This window comes from Miniopterus schreibersii, assembly GCF_964146895.1.
Source record: "Miniopterus schreibersii genome assembly, chromosome: 11".
Classification (NCBI taxonomy): domain Eukaryota; kingdom Metazoa; phylum Chordata; class Mammalia; order Chiroptera; family Miniopteridae; genus Miniopterus; species Miniopterus schreibersii.
In genome coordinates, this window is record NC_138111.1 from 71,083,059 (window position 1) to 71,101,297 (window position 18,239).

At 40.4% G+C, this 18,239-nt stretch overlaps 1 protein-coding gene across 2 annotated transcripts in view; it reads left to right on the forward strand.

Moving 5' to 3' along the window:
• The window catches only part of CENPP (centromere protein P), a 215,107-nt gene that overhangs the window by 10,770 nt on the left and 186,098 nt on the right, over positions 1-18,239 (forward strand). For both annotated transcript variants that reach the window (XM_081150855.1, XM_081150854.1), the window contains exon 4: positions 6,814-6,902. In XM_081150855.1, the coding sequence (XP_081006981.1) occupies positions 6,814-6,902 (89 nt within the window). The remainder of the gene's footprint in view (positions 1-6,813; positions 6,903-18,239) is intronic.

An 18,239-nucleotide genomic window follows, 5' to 3' on the forward strand; every position in this document is an offset into this window, starting at 1 on the left:
CCCCAAAATTTAATGGCTTAAAACAACAACAAAAACATTTATTATCTCACCCATTTCCCGTGGGTCAGGAATTTGGGAGCAGCTCAGTTGGGCGTTCTTGCTTAGGGCCTCTCATGAAGTTATGGTCATCTGTGACCACAGCCATCTGAACACTGCTCTGGACTGGAGGATTAGACTCCAAGGTGGTTCATGGTTATACTAGCAAGTTGTATGGGACTGCTGAGGCACAACATATGAGGAAGATACCTTTCACTAAGATTTTCACGTAAATCGGGAAGCAGATAGAATGGTAATGTACAAATCGGGCAAGGGTGGAGAGGAGACCAAGGCTCTGACACCTTCAAAGGCTGGCTGTGAGGAGAGGGGTCTAGGCATAATTTTGTGAACTGACAGGGGTGGGGTTCATGCTTTGATAGCAGAAAGTACTTCCAACCAGTTGGTTTTGCCAGCTGGGCCTACCAAGGGAGTGTGTATAAGACCACAGGAAGAGGAAGAGCAGGAAGGCTGCCTTGGCTTCAGCTCATTAGATAACTAAAGTGGATATAGACTAGTTATTGCACCAAGTCCTAAGTCCTGTGGAAAAGGTGCTTACTTGCATTTATGGTCATGTGCCAGGATTCCTCAGCCTTGTCCTTGGCCACAAAAACAGCCCCCAGTTGTCCCTTTTAATATGGGATAATAGTTGATGTCCGATCATTAGGACCCTGCCTCCTTAGTACCTAGTCAAGAGTGCCTGGGTCTAGTTATCTGGGCTGGAGGATTTGCTTCTTGAGAAGTTTTTGCAGTCTATGTCCCTATTGTCACTGCTGACCCAGGGAGGCTGAGTGAGAATGGGCTGAGGGATTTGTAGGCTCCTCATCTGATGACAGAGCTTCCAGCTTGCTCTCTCCTCAGAGTGCCCCCTTTCAAGACTGCCAGGGTGACCAAGAACACCCTCACTGTAGCATTGCCAGGACCTTTTGAGCAGAATATGATACAGGGACATAGGTGATGAGTGGCCCTAGAGGGGCTATATTGTTCCCAGGTTGGCACCAGGCCTTGGGTCCACGTAGGATCACCAAAATGATATTGTCCTGCATAATCATCTGCTGAAAACTGAACCAGAACATGAACCCAAATGGACAAGTCCCATTTGGTATGGACAGTCTATGCCAGGACCCCTGGCTTCTCCTTAATGCGGCTGAGGAACTTGTGGGTGTTGTCCCATTGCAGAAGGTTGCAAAAAAGGACCAATTGCATTTTCTTTCTTGTGGCTAATGGGATTCTAAACTCAAGAGTGGTGACACACCAAGTACCCACCTGCATCCTGGCCTCCATTAATGGACCAGGCGTACAGTCCATGTCAGGTGGAGGAGTCACAGGCTTGAAGTCCAGTTCCATGTCTAAGGACATCTGCACCTGTCAGTGTGTACACTGCCCAGGAAACTGCTCAGGGGTGTCCTAGTAGCCTTGGGGTCCTGCAGGCTTTTTCTGCTATAGGTGTTTTTCTCTTTCCACAGACATTCCATGTGTTATCTGGGGAGAAGGTAGACTATGGGCAGAATCAGGCTTGCCCTTGGGAGGTTTGTCCATAAATCCAGCTGAAGTTGAGGTGAACGAGCTGCTCAGTGCAGCTGGACATTCCAGGATAGGTTGTTCCCAAACATTGATTGATATGCTCATTAGTAGGGCTAACCCCTGAGAGATCAAATAGACTGCTTTTTTGGTGGTGGTGGTTCTTTAAACTGCATATTTTAACGTCATTTTGTTTTAAGTTGCATACTTTGGTCACCTTAAGCCTCTGAAGAAAAGCATCAAATAGCAGTTTGATCCCATCATGAATCAGATCAAAGATGATGTCACAGTTTGGCTACATAAAAAAAAAAAAAGTTTTAGAAAGAGAGGAAGGGAGAGGGGAGAGAGAAATATCGATGTGAGAGAAAAACATCAATTGGCTGCCTCCTGCACACCCCTACTGGGGATGTGCCCTGATAAGGAATAGAACCAGTGACCTCTTGGTTCATAGAAGATGCTCAACCAACCGAGCTACTCTGGCCGGGCTCAGGACATTTTTTATAACATGATGTGCTTCTGAAAAATGGCTGCTGCCTGACTAGAGGCATTCCCAAAGTGAACTGGCACTGGGCCCCTGTGGCTCCCACAGTGGTTTGACTTGCTGGTCTTGAGTGCCTGTTATAAGAGCACAGACAGGAAGACAGGGCCAGAGCTATGTGGGCCCTGCCACACAGACCCTGCTGTCCTTGCTCCAGTGGCCATGTTTCCTGCCTCCTACCAGGGAGTGGCAGCACTAGCCCAGCCTTTACTTCCCTGTCAACAGTATTTAAAAAAAACATCTTTTATTTTTATTATTTTTTAATATATCTTTATTGATTTCAGAGAGAGGAAGGGAGAGGGAGAGAGAGAGGTAGAAACATCAATGATGAGAGAGTCATCATTGATTGCCTGCCTCCTGCATGCCCCCAACTGGACATCGAGCCTGCAACCCAGGCATGTGCCCTGACCAGGAATCGAAGCCCAATTGCCTGGATCCTAGGTTGATGCTCAGCTGCTATTGATTTTTAGAAAGAGAAGAAGGGAGAGGGAGAGAGAAAGAGAAACATAGATGTGAGAGTGGAACATCAGTCGCCTGCCACCTGCGTGCCCCCTACTGGGGATTTAGCCTGCAACCAGGCATGGTCCCTGACTAAGAATGGAACCAGCAGTCTTTTGGTGCATGGGACGATGCCCAGCCAACTGAGCCACATGGGCCAGGGCCCTGTCTACAGTATTTTAATCTAATGTTTTGATCTTATACCACTGAAGTGTGACTGAAAATTTTGTGACCATTTAGTAATGGCCTAAGGTCACATGCTGATTGAATTAGAATTGGAGCTGCACATGACAGAAAACTTAAAAATAAAGGTGGTTTCAGGTACTAGAGGTTTATTTATCTGTTTCTTAAACAAACTGTAGGGTGTTTTCAGGGTCTGCATGATCATTGAGCTCTGCTATCACCCATGTGGCTTCCAAGTCATGTTGTGAATCCCTTTAGCATTTCAGGCATCAGGAAGGAGGGTGGGCAAACAAGACCTCACCTTTTCCATTGAAGGACACTTTTTTGAAATTGTAACACCCATGATTTTCACCTACATTCTCTTGGCCAATAAGTTAGTTCAAAGGAGGCTGGAAATTTAGTCTTCATTATGCATGGCATGTAGCTAATGAAAATTTGGGGCAAGAATGAAGTGAAGAATTGGGGAACAACAGCAGTTTCTGACCCATATGCTTTAGGGGATGTGGGGGACAAAATCTAAAGAGAGGAAGAGCTGATGTTCTTTGAAAGACAGAACGGTAACTGTGGAATCTCTGAGGAGGTGTGAGTTGTCAGTGCTCACATTTCAAAGTATTCAGGTGCTTTTGAACTGTTTGGTTTTACTTGGCTACAGAAAGAACATGTGCTTATCCCTGGCTATGTTAAAAACACTCACTTTCTCTGCCCCTTTCCAATTTTATGATTCTTCTTGAGGACCAGACTGGTAAGCAAGATGCTGGAAGCAATCACAAACAACTCTCAAATCAGCAAGATTTTAGGAGTAAGCCATATGGGGGACTCAGGCTTTTCTGAAGAAGAAAGGAACAAAGGACTGTCCTACTTTTTTGTTTTTTGTTGCTTAGAATTCTGATGTAATAGGTAATGAGAATTATTAAAAATTTTTTTATTATTTAATGGTAAACCCTTGCATATTCTAGACCTACTCATAAATAAGTATATCTTTAGAAGTACATTTCTAGTAGAATGCTAGGTCAAAGATGTACATGTGAATTCTGATCGATAATACCAAATTGTGTTCTAAAATGTTTATACCCTTTTTCTTGTTGAACAGATTTTTTAGAGTTGAGACTGATAGAAAAAAACCAGTGGTGAAGACACAGCAACTTTTTGTGTACTAAAACTTTTTAAAAACAAAATTTCCACTAGATGGAGATGTTTAGCTATCAGAAAATTTAAATAGTTTCTGCCTTATAGAATGCTGTTTTAATAAAATCATAGTAATACAATGTTAGAAGCAAAAATGACCTAAAATCATAATAAAGTGTTGGAACTAAAAGTGACCTTATAGATTATCTAGGTCAGCCCCCTTATTTTACACAGAAATATACCTAGGGAATTTGAATGATTACCCATGTTGGCACAGCTTTTGTTGTCAGAGGTGGTTGGAACACGCAACTCTGTTCCCCAGATTTACTGTCTGGTGGTGTTAGTGCTGTACTGTTAGTGCTGTACTGTCTGGTGTTAGTGCTGTACTGTTTGTATGGGGTTCCAAGAACATCCAAATTGACATGTGTCAGCATTCATAGTTCCTACAGTATAATAAATGAGATGGGTGGGAGTTTGTAGGAAAGGGACAGATTGACTATGTTTTCATAACTTCTCTCCCTGAAGCCACTAAAATGAACAAAATGATTCAAAAACAGGTAAACTTTGTAACTAAAAAAGAATAGAATCCTATATCACAAGGCTTCAACCAAAATGTACCTGATACGATTTGAATGTGAATGAGAGAAGGCACTGAAATCTGATGTAGGATGCTTTGTGAGCAGCAGTGTATAAATTTTGCAAAGTTAACAGGAAGGACCCTTTTCTTGAATGTATCTACCCACAATTTGTGTTTTTAAACCTTCACTGGAGGATATATTTATTGATTTGAGAGAGAGAGGAAAGGGCGGGGGGGGGAGGGGAGAGAAACATTAATGTGAGAGAAACATCGATTGGTTGCTTATTGTATGCACCTCAACTGGGAATTGAACCCTCAAGCTTTGGTATGTGGGAGGACTCTCCAGTTACCTGAGCCACTCGCCAGGGCACACTCACAATTCCTGAGTTGTAGAGAGGAATGAGACCTTTGGGCTTGAGGTAAATGGCCATGGTAGAAAGGAGTGTGCTGCTGGGACTCACTGAGGTCAGCTTGTTTATAAGCTCCCTTTCCTCATTTAATAGTTGGGAAAAGTTTCCTGGTTAGCATAGCAGTATGACAGTTAGAGAGACATGGGAAGGCAATATCTTGAAGTCAGATTTCTAGTGACTGAATTGAATCTATGCCTGTCCCTCCCCCAAAAGTAAATATTAGAGGGCCCACTAAATCATAGGCTTTATACTAACAGGGTTATTTGCCTATCCTGATGGGTTAATGGCCAGAATCTACGCACCCACACTTGAACAAAACACAAGGTACATCTCTTGAGATTTCTTTTTTCTTTTTAGTAACAGAACTATTGAGATGTACTTTACATACCATATAATTCATCCACTTAAAGTATACATTCAGTAGTTTTTAGTATGTTCACAGAGTTGTACAACCATCAGTACATCAATTTTAGGAAATTACCACCTCGAAAAGAAACTCCATATTTCTTAATACCCCTCAGTCCCCCTCCTGCTCAGACCTAAGCAACAGCTAACCTGTTTTCTCTCTCTATGAATTTGTCTATTCTGGATATTTCATATAAATGGAATCATAATATGGGGTCTTATTCGATTGGCTTCTTTAACTCAATGTTTTCAAAGTTCATTTGTGTTGTAGCATGTATCATTACATCATTTTTTGTTTGTTTAATATTCCATTGTGCGGATATTTCATATTTTGTTTATTCATTCCTCAGTCAGTGGACATTTGAGTTGTTTCACCTTTTGGCTGTTATGAATAATGTTGCTGTAAACATTCATGTACAAGTTTTTAAGTAGACATGTTTTCAATTTTCTTGGGTATATATCTAGGAATAAAATTACTGGGTCAAATTGAACTATCAGAAGATGGCTAGTGATGTTGAGCAAGGAAGGAAGGAGAGAATGACGGAGAGAAGGATGGGTATAATGATTATAGTGCTGAAAACTACATTAGAAGTGGCCAGAAGCAGAACTTGGAGGATAGGCTTGAGAAAAATCACTGATGAGAGCAAGTGAAAAAAAGAAAAATGTGGAAGACAGACAATGGAAAGTCAATATATGCTTTTTCAAAATCAAGAATAGGAACAAGTGGAGAAGTTACAGGCAAATATATAAAGGAGAACATTTACTATCGTGAAGAAGAAAACCTGAATTTGCCATTCAAAACATACGTTTACTTAGCAGTCCCCATTATTGAATATTGAGCTCCTTTTTTTTTTTGGTAATAAATAGCCACGAGGCTTGTCTTCATTTCTTATTATTTCAGGAAAGATTCTTAGAAGTCAAATTGCTGGGACAGAGACTATGAGTATTATAAGTTATGCATTGTCCGAAGGATTTTATAGGAAAAAAGGTCATCCCATTGTTTTAATTTGTACTTATTTTATTATTAGAGTGAACACTATTTTCCATGTTAATTGTCTTTTATCTTTGAGTTTTTAGTTAATGTACTTTGCCCTTTTCTTTTCAGTTTTCTTATCTGTTGTGTTTATGGTAAAATTTTTCCTCAGTGTGTTTGCTTCTCTTTTAGTTATAAAATTTTTATATAGATATTTCGAGTTTTTATCTAATTTGCTTACTTTTTTTCTATTATTGTTTTGTGGAAAGTTCTTCCTTGCTGAGTAATCAGTTAAATGAATATTTCCTCCTAGTATTTTATGGTTCACATTTATGTAATTCATTTGTAGTTCCTTTTGGATTTTGGTATGGAGCAAGGATCTGATTTTATTCTTTTAACAAATGGCAATATTTTCAGTACTTTCTGTAGATTACCTTTTCCTATTATATAGCAGCATTTCAGTTTTTATAAATTTTTAAATTATTTTTGTGTTTTTATTTTATTTAAAAGTTTACTATGCTCTGATACATAAACTTTTTTTAAATTTTAGAATAAGGAGAATTTATCTTCTGTTATTACTGACCTCAACATAATAATGGAGTCCACCGCGTATTCAGAATTAAGTGAATTTGTGTCTAGGTAAGATATTTTACAAATTTATTTCTTTTTGGGATTATTTTCATTCTGTAGTTTTGAGTTTGCCTTTTTTCTCTTCTTGATAAGTAAATACCAGAATATCTCTGAAGTATATTTTGTGTAACACCATTATTACAGCTTATATTTAAGTCTATATTCTCTATATCTATTATTCAATAAAAACTTATATGTTTACTCTGTGCTTGGCATTAAAATTAAATTGTGAGTGAAACCAGATATAAGCCTTGATCCTCATGGAATTTAGAGCCTAGTGGAGAAGTTGGGTATTAAATAATCACAGAAATAAATCTAAAATTGTGCCTGTGTTAAATGTTACAGTGAAGAGTTGCATAATACCTTTGAAGCATACATCAGGAATTTTACTTTCAGGGAGAACGTGGAATGATTTTCTGAAACTTGAGCTGACATCTGAAAGATAAATAGGCATAAACACAGGTCTTCACCAGAATAGCCTGTGCATAGGCACTGTATTAGGAGGGAGCATGGCATCTGTGAGCAGCTGGCCGGAGGCCCATGTGATTAGAGAGGGGGAAGGCAAAGGAGTGTGGTATAAGATGAAGCTAGCAAAGTGTAGAAGATCCACATTAAGTGGAGTTTGGTGTAAGGAGTTTGATCACAGTCCCACCAAATGTGAAGCTATTGAAAGGTTTTCAGCAGAGCCTAAGGAAGTCAGAAGTGTGACATCCTTTCTATAAAGAATTATTCTGGGTGCTGCAGGGAGAATGGATTGAAGGGGTGCAGTAGTGGATGCAGGAGGATAAATGACTATCCAGTAAGATGTTCGTGCAACAGAAGTTTGTAGTTTGGACTGGAATAATGGTAGTTGAGGTTGAGAGCTGGATGGATTTGGGGATATTTAGGAAGCACAATTAAATGGGCATGGTGTCCTTGAGTGAGAGGGGTCAGGAGTCATTGGCAGGGAATAACTTCTTGATCGTGATTGCATTTGTTGAGATAGGGAAAGTTGGGAGAGGCCCAAGTCAGGTGAGATTGTAACTTCAGTTTGGACATGTTGAACCTGAGTGTCTGTGAAACACTGAAGTAAAATATGAAATAGGCAGCTCAGAAATGGTATAGGTGGGAGATATAACACTGGATTTATCTGCCAGCGGTTAGAAATTAAAACCTTGGGCAGGAATAAGATTTCCTATGGAAAGAACATAAAGTGAAAATAGGAAAAGGACTGCAACTGAACAACGATGAATTATAAAATGTACTACTGCTGAATGAAAGAAGGATCTTGCAAAGGAATTAGAAAAGGAACCATTTGAGAGGTAGGAGGAAAACCAGGAGTGTGTTGTTGACCATTGACAACTGGGTTGACAGTTTTTCTTTCACATCTTTAAAGATATACATCCAGTGTCCTCTGGATTGCATAGGTTGTGTCAAGATATCTGTTATATTGTTATTTTGTGCGTATGTTTTTTGGGCTGCCTTCAAACCTTTCTCTTAATTTTTCTCTTCTACAGTTTGTCCTATATCTAGGGTATATTTGTGTGTAAATTCCTGCCATATTTTTCAAATACATTCGTCCTATTCTCTATTATTCAACTTCATTTACACATGTTGGACAATTTGGTATGTCGTCTCAGTAATTGGATGTTCTGTTCTATTTCTCTTTTTTTTCTTTACATTTCAGTTTGGATCATTTCTATTACTCTATCTTCAAGTTTACAGATTCTTTCCTCATTTAAAGTCAAGTCTACCAGTGAGCCTATTGAAGGAATTCTTCAGTTTTAATGTAATTTTTTTATTTCTAGCATTTTCATTTCTCTGATGAAATTCCCCATTTCCTGTATGCTGTCCAGCTTTTCTGCTAGAGCTCTTAGACATATGAATTATAATTAGTTAAACCTCGGTTCTAGAACGTCTCCCATCTTGAACAATTTGGTTCTCAACCAGGGTGTTCACAGGAAAATGTCTCAATTTCAGGTCTTGACCTGACAACACTTTCATGCTGATGCATCAGTATGACAAAAAGCGCATCTCCTAGGCCACAAAGGAGAGAATGGGGCAGTATGACTCAGTTTACCGCTAACATCTCAGGAAATGATGCTGTTATTTTATGGTGATGTTTATTTATTAATTTCATTTTATTTTTTAAAAATTTATCTTTATTGTTGAAAGTATTACAGTTGTCCCACTTTTTTCCTCCATTGACCCCCTCTACCACCCTTACACCCCCTCTCCCCAGGCCTTAACCCCCTTATTGTCTGTATCCATTCTTTATGCATATATGCCTATAATTTCTTTGATTAATCTCTTCCCATCCCCCCACCCCTTCCCCTCTTCCTTCTGAGATACAACAGTCTGTTGCACGCTTCAGTGTCTCTGGGTCTATTTTGTTTGTCAGTTTCTTTTGTTCATTAGCTTCTTGTTAAAGAAGACCCTTCAACATTTCATGTAGTACTGGTTTGGTGGTGGTGAACTCCTTTAGCTTTTTTTTTTTATCTGTGAGGCTCTTTATTTGACCTTCAATTCTAAATGACAGCTTTGCTGGGTAGAGTGGTCTTGGTTGTAGGTTCTGGCTTTTCATCACTGAATATTTTTTGCCACTCCCTTCTGGCCTGAAAGGTTTCTGTTGAGAAATCAGCTGACAGTCGTATGGGTGCTCTCTTGTAGGTAATTAACTGCTTTTCCTTGCCTCTTTTAAGATTCTCTCTTTGTTTTTAATCTTTGGCATTTTAATTGTGATGTGTCTTGGTGTGGGCCTCTTTGGGTTCCTCTAGTTTGAGACTGACTGTGTTTCCTGGACTTGTAAGTCTATTTCTTTCACCAGGTAGGGGTAGTTTTCTGTCATCATTTTTTCAAATAGGTTTTCAATTTCTTGCTCCCTTTCATCTCCTACTTGTCTCCCCATAATGCGAATGTTTGGCCGCTTGAAGTTGTCGTAGAGGCTCGTTACACTATCTTCATATTTCTGGGTTCTTTGTCTTTTTGCTCTTCTGGTTGGTGTTTTTTGTTTCCTCATATTCCAAATCACTGATTTGATTCTCAGCATCCTCTACTCTACTGTTGATTCCCTGTAAATTATTCTTCATTTCAGTTCATGTAGCCTTCATTTCTGACTGCTACTTTATGATGATCTCACTAGTAGCCTTAGTAAGATCCTTGAACATCCTTATAACCATTATTCTGAATTCTGTATCTAGTAGCTTGCTTGGCTTCATTTCATTTAGTTCTTTTTCTGGAGATTTCTTTTGTTCTTTCTTTGTGACATTCTTTCCTTTGTGACATGTTTCCTCCACATTTTGACTGCTTCCTGGTGTTTGTTTCTCTGTATTAGGTAGAGCTGCTATGTCTCCTGGAATTGGTAGAGTGGCTTTGTGTAGTAGGTGTCCTATAGGGTCCAGTGGCTCAGTCTCTGCGGTCACTTGAGCTGGGCTGTCTAGGTCCTCCGCTGTGTGTGCTTTGTGCATTGTCCTACTGTAGTTGAGCCTTGGTTGCTATTGGTGTCACTGGGAGGAACTGACCCGCAGACTAATCGGCTGTGAGGACCAGCTACAACTACAGCCAAAGAGCTGCTGTGCTGGAGACTCACCTATGGAGCACAATTTACATCAGTGTAGCTTTGGTGTTCACCAAGTGCGCCCCTTGAATGTGTTACTCATGGATGTGGTGGGGTTGTAATCCAGCATGGTTGATTCTTGACCACCAGGTGCACTCTCTCTGGGGCCTCCCAGGAGGTGCAAAGTCAGCCTCTGCCTGTGCCCTGCCCAGGGCCACCCAGCATGAGCTACACAGCAAACCGTGGATGGCTGCTACTTGTGCTGGGCTTGGAGGTGTCTAGGAGAGGCCAAGTTATGAATGAATGCATGCTGCTGCTAGTGTCACCCCTGGGGCCACTTATCGAGAGTTATGGGGCATGCTGAGGCCAGCTGCTGCTTGAGAGATTTTAGGAAGGTCCTAAGCATGAGGCTAGAAAAGCCTCTAGAAATCCCTTGGATGAGCTTGCAAGTAGGGAGCGGTGGGGTCTCCAGGAATCACCGGGGCGGGGCCAAAGGTGTGAGTCCGGTTGATGGAGATTCAAAGAAGGCTCCTGCCTGCCTGCTCTGTGGGGTAGGGCTCATCAAAGGAGCAATGGCTTCTGCCAGCTCTTCTGTCTGGGAGAAAGCTCCTCCTCCAACTTCCTTCCTGATTCCAGGTAAGTTAGTTCCTCCCTGAATGTTGCAAGTTAGTTCCTCCCTGAATGTCCCAGGTTCCTTTTAAGCTGCTGCCCAGCGCTAGAGCTCAGAGGCAGTGCATCTGAGTAAGTCCCCGTGTGGGCCCTTTAAGAGGAACTCCCTGGGACTCCTGCAGCCTCCCCATCACTCAGCTACAATTCCTGTTCATTTTTATAACCTGAAGTTGTGGGGCCTTCTCTTCCCGGCACTGGAACCATGGGCTGGGGGCCTGATGTGGGTCTCGGACCCCTTGCTCCTCCAGGAATCCTCTACCACCGAGATATCCCTCCAGGTTTTAAACCACAGAACCTGAGTGTGGGACCAGCTGGTTTTGAGATTCTGCCCAGATTCTTCCCTGCATCTCTGCCCCTCCTGCTGGTCTCGATGTGCTTCTTGAGTTCCCTAGTTGTAGGACTTCTGTTTAGCTAGATTTCATTAGGTTCTGAATGATGGTGGCTCTATATTTTGGTTGTAATTTTGATGTGGTTGTGGGAGGCTACGGGTACACCGCCATCTTGTTGTCTTTCTGCTGTGAATATTTTTGTGTGTTTTCCCTCTTACTGCTGGTGAAATGCATGGTTGCACAACTTTGAAAATAAAGAGGCCATTAAGAGTGCTGATGTTGCTAAGAGTCTGAAAGTGCTCAGGAAATAACAATCACAGGCAGTTGAGAGGTAGAAAAATTATTGTTGATTTGGATAAATGAAAAGAAGTTAGCAAGTGACAGCATTTCAGAGGCCGTCATTTGTGAAAAAGTAAAGATGCCACAGACTGACCTGAAAGACACCCCTGGAACAGGTGCTGAAAGTGATTTGGTTAAGGCTAGCAGGGGGTGGTTCAATAAATTTAAGAAAAAAAGTGTTTGTTTATAGATTAAACAGTACATTAGATATGTACTGTATATAAGAGAGGTTAAAATGGAGTCATTTGGGGATCTGGAGTGAAATAATTCAATTTACATTATTTCTAATGACAGAAGTGATTCAGTTTTTAAACAAATTGCTTCTTTAAAATTTTTTATTGATTTTTAGAGAGAGAAGGAGAGAGAGGGAGGGAGGGAGGATGCACGACCCTACCAGGGATGGAGTCCACAACCTGGGTATGTGCCCTGACCAGGAATTGAACCCCCCCACCTTTTGATGTTCGCAATGACACTAACCAACTGAGCCACACTCGCCATGGCACAAATCACTTCTTGAACAGCCTTCTGGGACAAATTAAGTTCGAGGAACAAGATTCCACTGTATTTTTTTCTTTAATGTTTTATCATGGAAATTTTCAAATATGTAAAATTAGTAGTAATTAAACTGCTGGTACCCATTAGTCACTTTCAACAGTTATCAATATTTTGCTAATTGTATTTCATCTATTCTTACACACACTTTTTTTAACTTTTAATTTAAAATAATTAAAAGTTCACAGGAATTTGCTAAATAACCAGTATACAAGATTTCATTAATAAAATCCACAGATCTTTTTCAGATTTTACCAGTTTTACAAGGACTTGTGTTTATGTGTGTGTGTGTGTATGTATGTGTGTTCTGTGCAGTTTTATCACCTGTGTAGCTTTTTGAAACCACTACATTCAAGATACAAGATTATATATTTCATACTCTTTTGTACTAGCTCCTTTTTTCCTCAAACTTTTTTATTGTGGTAAAATATATATAACATAAGGTTTACCTTCTTAACCATTTTTTGTTAATAATTCTCACCCGGGGATATTAATTCCACTCAGTTTTAGAGAGAGTGGAAGGGAGGGGGAGAGAGAGAAAGACAGACAGAGATAGAGCGACACATTGGTTGCCACCTGCATGTGCCCTGACTTGGGCTGGGGATTGAACCTACAACCCAGGTATATGCCCTTTACCAGGAATCAAACCTGTGACTCTTTGGTGCATGGACTGATGCTCTAACCACTGAACCACACCGCCAGGGCTGCTTAACCATTTTTAAGTATACACAATTCAGTGGTATTAAATACATTCATAATGTTGTACTGCCATCACCATCATCCACCTCCACAACTCTTTCATCTTGTAAAACTGAAACCGTATATCCATTAAACAATAACTGCCCATTCCCCCATTCCCCCATTCCCCCGGCCCCTAGCTGCCACCATTCTTCCTGTCTCTGGTTTTTGATCATAGTTATTGGAAGGTCCTTGTCTGACAGTACCAATATCTGAGTCGTCTTTGATCTGATTCCTCTGACTAGTTTACAATGGGTTCTTTTTTCTTGAATTTTTGTTTCATAATTTAAAAAAGTTGAATGATGGACATTATCTGTGGAAAAATAGTAGACTGAAGCAATAGTGTTTATGCCTGAATTGGGCACATTATCTGACTGTTAGTATGGGGGTTAATTTAAGGTAGTCAGCAATTGAGCTTGGTTTGGGAATTTTGTTGGTTTCACTACTTTCAGGCACCACAGGTTTCAATTTCTCCCAGTAGTGAATTCATTTTTGATTCTTTCTGTTGCTTAGAATGGGGTTTTGGGAGCTGCAGGGTTTTGCTCAGTGTTCCAGCTCCACTCAGCTTTCAGCAAGTCCTTTGTGTCTGCACCTCAGAGGGGTATCTTTCTCCTTTCACTTGATGGGCCACTAGTGGTAGATATTGATGCTTGTTACTCCGTGCTGGGTTCATGGTGGGAACAAAAGGAGGTCTGTGTTTTCGTGTCTGTCCTCAATATTGGGCAGGTCCAGTGTTCCTGTATCTTCTTCCCAGTGCAGCCAAACTCATCCTGGGTCTGTGGATGGTCTTGGGTAAGAAAGGGTTCCTTGTCCCTCCCCCAGTGGTAGCAGATGTAGGCTTGGCATTAGAGTAGGTACCTGGGCCCAGTGGGTTTCCTGCCTCTCCCCTGAACAAAAATTTTTGCCTTTGTCCCTCTTCCTGAAGCAATGCATCTTTGTCTTGGTAACAGTTTACTGCCCCTCTCCCATAGTCAGATGGGTTTATTTCTGTTCCTCTCAGAAGTAAGGGATTTCCCCCCAATTGCTATATTGCCTCTTCAATGGCATAGGGGTTTTGCTTCCCACCATAAGAGTTCTGGCTTCACTTTGTGTTCTAGCAGCAGCTCACCACGTCTTCATGCCTGTGCCACGGAGGGGAGCTCTCTCAGAGTTGCTGCCAGGACCCCAGTCTTGCTGATGGGTTCCCTTTGTGTCTTGGGTTCCCACCTGTTCTAAATGACACTCTACTTCACATTTGTCCTCTAAGAATTTGTCAGAATTTTAGCTGATTTCTCCCTACCCACTGGACTGAGCAGTGTTCCCTTCTTGAGGGAGAGCAGTGTTTGTTTACTCACTTGTCATGTGACTTCAGGTCTTTGAGGAGCTCAACAAACATTATGATTTTATATATCATTCAGGTTTTATGAGTTACTCAGATTATTTTATTCATCTATAAAATTATTCATAAAATCTGAATGAGTTATAAAATTATAGATTATTATTCTAAACCTTGATATTAGGTTGAGAGTGACCTTCTTTGCAGCTTTTTACATTCTAAGTAGAAGCAGAACTCTTTCCGAATTTTTTTCTGAATCTCATTCTGGAATTTGGGACATACAGTCTTTCTATCTTCTGCATCTGACTTTTCTTTTCTCTTTTCTTTTCTTTTCTTTTCTTTTCTTTTCTTTTCTTTTCTTTTCTTTTCTTTTCTTTTCTTTTCTTTTCTTTTCTTTTCTTTTCTTTCTTTCTCTTTTCTTTTCTCCCTTCCTTCCTTCCTTCCTTCCTTCCTTCCTTCCTTCCTTCCTTCCTTCCTTCCTTCCTTCCTTCCTTCCTTCCTTCCTTCCTTCCTCATCTGACTTACTCTTTCCCTTCCTCTTTCTTCCTTCCTTCCTTCCTCTCTCTTTCTTTCTTTCTTTCTTTCTTTCTTTCTTTCTTTCTTTCTTTCTTTCTTTCTTTCTTTCTTTCTTTCTCTCTCTCTCTCTCTCTCTCTCTCTCTCTCTCTTTCTCTCTTTCTTTCTCCCCCTCTCTCTCTCTTTCTTTCCCTTTCTTTCTTTCTTTCTTTCTTTCTTTCTTTCTTTCTTTCTTTCTTTCTTTCTTTCTTTCTTTCTTTCTCTCTCTCTCTCTCTCTCTCTCTCTCTCTCTCTCTCTCTCTCTTTCTTTCTTTCTTTCTTTCGCATCTGACTTACTCTTTCCCCTCCCTCCCTCCCTCCCTCCCTCCCTCCCTCCCTCCCTCCCTCCCTCCCTCCCTCCCTCCCTCCCTCCCTCCCGTCCTCTTTCTTTCTCTCTTTCTCCCTCTCTCTCTTTCTCTCTCTCTCTCTTTCTTTCTTTTTCCCTCACCCGAGGATGTTTTTTCCATTGCTTTTCAGAGAGAGTGGAGGGAGAGAGAGAAAAACGTTGATGTGAGAGCCAACACACCGATTGGTTGCCTCCTGCACGCGCCCCAACTGGGGTTAGGGATGGAGGCTGCAACCGAGGTACCTGCCCTTGACTGGAGTTGAACCTGGGACCCTTCAGTCTGTGGGCCGACACTCTATCCACTGAGCCATCGTGCTGGGGTTGACTTATTCTTTTTTATGTTTCTATCTCTTCACCTCTGTGCTTATTCCTGATTATGCCTCAGATCTGGATTTTAGTTCAGTAATTATTTCTTCATTTTGTGACTAATCTGCTAATATTTTACTGCCAGTACTTGTCATTTGTAGTAGGTCTATGTATCTCTTTTTTGAATTTACCTGTCTTTTAAAATAAAGACAGGTCTTTTTTTTTAATGGTTACCTTTTCATGCAGTTGTTCTAGATTATCTCTTTAGATGTATATTCAAGTAAAGGCAAATTCTTTCCTCAAATTGTATCTAACCTGCTATTAAACCCGTCTATTGATCTTTCAAGTTCATTGTGAGGGCTGGTCATTTCTCAAAGTTTTCTTTTGAATTTTGTGACCTGTTTTGTAATTTACCTTGCCTTTTTTTCCTTTTTTTTTGGAATTTTTATGTTTTAATTAACATTCAATAAAAGTGACTTTTTAGTCACAGAAGTCTCACCAAATTTAACACAAATATAAATTCATGTAACTACCACCATAATCAGAATAAAGATAAATTCCATAATACCAAAAAAAGAACTTCCTCATGCTACCCTTTTTTTTATAACTTATTTTTTATTGTTGTAGTATTACAGTTGTCCTCCATTCCCCCCCCTTTGTGCCTCCTTCCACCTAGCCGCCGCCCACCCCAGGCCTTCACTGTACTATTGTTTGTGTCCATGGGCTGTACTTATTGCATATAAGTTCTTTGGTTAATCACTTCTCTTTCCTTACCCACCCTAGCCCCCTTCAGTAGTTATTGTCTGTGCAAACAACAGTTGGCCAAAATCTTGCTTTGTACAGGTTAATTCTAGGAGTGGTCTAACTCTTCACTAAAGTTTTCACACAATGTGCAGCGTATTGAAATACTAAAATTAGACTGTTCTGGATGTAAACTTTCAGTACTGGCTTATTTCACTCAAGAGAATGCCTTTGTGGGTCATACATGTTGCATGTATCAGTAGGTTTTCCTTTTCATTGCGTAGTAGTAGTCTGTTGTGTGGGTATTACATAGTTTATCCATTTACCTGTTGAAGGAGATTTGGGTTGTGTCCAGTTTTTTGCTATTATGAATAGAAGTGCTATAAAGATTTGTGTAGAGGGTTTTGATTGAATGTAAGTTTTCATTTCTCTTAAATGGGCAAACTTTTTTTTTAAATACATCTTTTTTTTTTTTTAAATATATCTTTATTGATTTCAGAGAGAGGAAAGGAGAGGGAGAGAGAGAGATTGAAACATCAGTGAGAGAGTCATTGATCGAGCCCACAACCTGGGCATGTGCCCTGACCGGGAATCAAACCCCGATCTCCTGGATCCCAGGTCGATGCTCAACTGCTAAGCCACGCCTGGCCGGGCTTAAACACATCTTTATTGATTTCAGAGAGAGGAAAGGAGAGGGAGAGAGACAGATAGAAACATCAATGATCATTGATCAGCTGCCTCCTGCATGCCCCTGACTGGGGATTGAGCCTGCAAGTGGGGCACGTCCCCTGACCAGGAATTGAACCCTGATCTCCTGGATCCTAGGTAGATGCTCAACCTCTGAGCCATGCCCGGCCGGGTGGAGACGGGCAAACTTTGATTCACAGACCAATTGCCTCTTTTTATAGAATAAGTTTTATTAAAACACGGTCATACGCAATCCTTTGTGTATTTTCTATAGTTGCTTTCACAGTATAATGGCAGAGTGAAGTAATTATAATAGAGACCATATAGCCTGCGAGCCTGAAATATTTAGTTTGTCTTTTATGGAAAGTTTACTGACTTCTGCTCTAGGATGAATACCTGGGTGTTGGATTGTTGGGTCATATGGTAAATGTATATTTTCCTCTATAAGAAACTAGCAGGGCATTTTCCAGAAGGTTTGTACCATTTTTCATTCCGACCAGCAATTTATGAGAGGTCTGGTAGCAGCACTTGGTATTTATGTATTTTTGCATTGAGCCATTCTAGTGGGAGTGTAGTATATCTCGTTTTTTCTAGTGGTTAGGAATGTAAACATTTTCATATGTGCTTAATTACCATCTGTTTATTCTCTTTAGTGAAGTTTATGTTTAAGTTTTTCATGCATTGCTTCACTGGGTTTTCTTACTGTTGTTTTGAAAGTTTTTTAATATATTCTGCATATAAGTCCTTTTTCACGTGTGCAATTTCCAAATATTTTCTCTTATTCCGTAGCTTGCCCTTTCACTTTCTTAAACCATATCTTTCAAAGAGCAAAGTGTTTTATTTCAAGAAGATACCATGTTTTTGGTATACTGTCGGAACTTTTTGCCTAACCTCTGGCCATGAAGATTTTCTTCAAAATTTTTAGAAATTTTTATAATTTTACCTTTTTTAAAAAAATCAAAATTATCTTTGTTGTTGAAAGTATTACAGATGTCCCCTTTTTACCCATTGATCCCCTCCATCCTGTACCCCTCCCTGCAGGCCTTCACCCCACTATTGTCTGTTTCCATGGGATATGCATATAAGCATATAAATTCTTTTGTTAATCTCTCTCTACCCCTCCCCGCCCCCCCGAGTTTCATCAGTCTGTTCCATGCTTCTATATCTCTGGATCTGTTTTCTTCATCTGTTTATTTTGTTCATTAGAATCCACGTATGAGTAAGATCATGTGACAC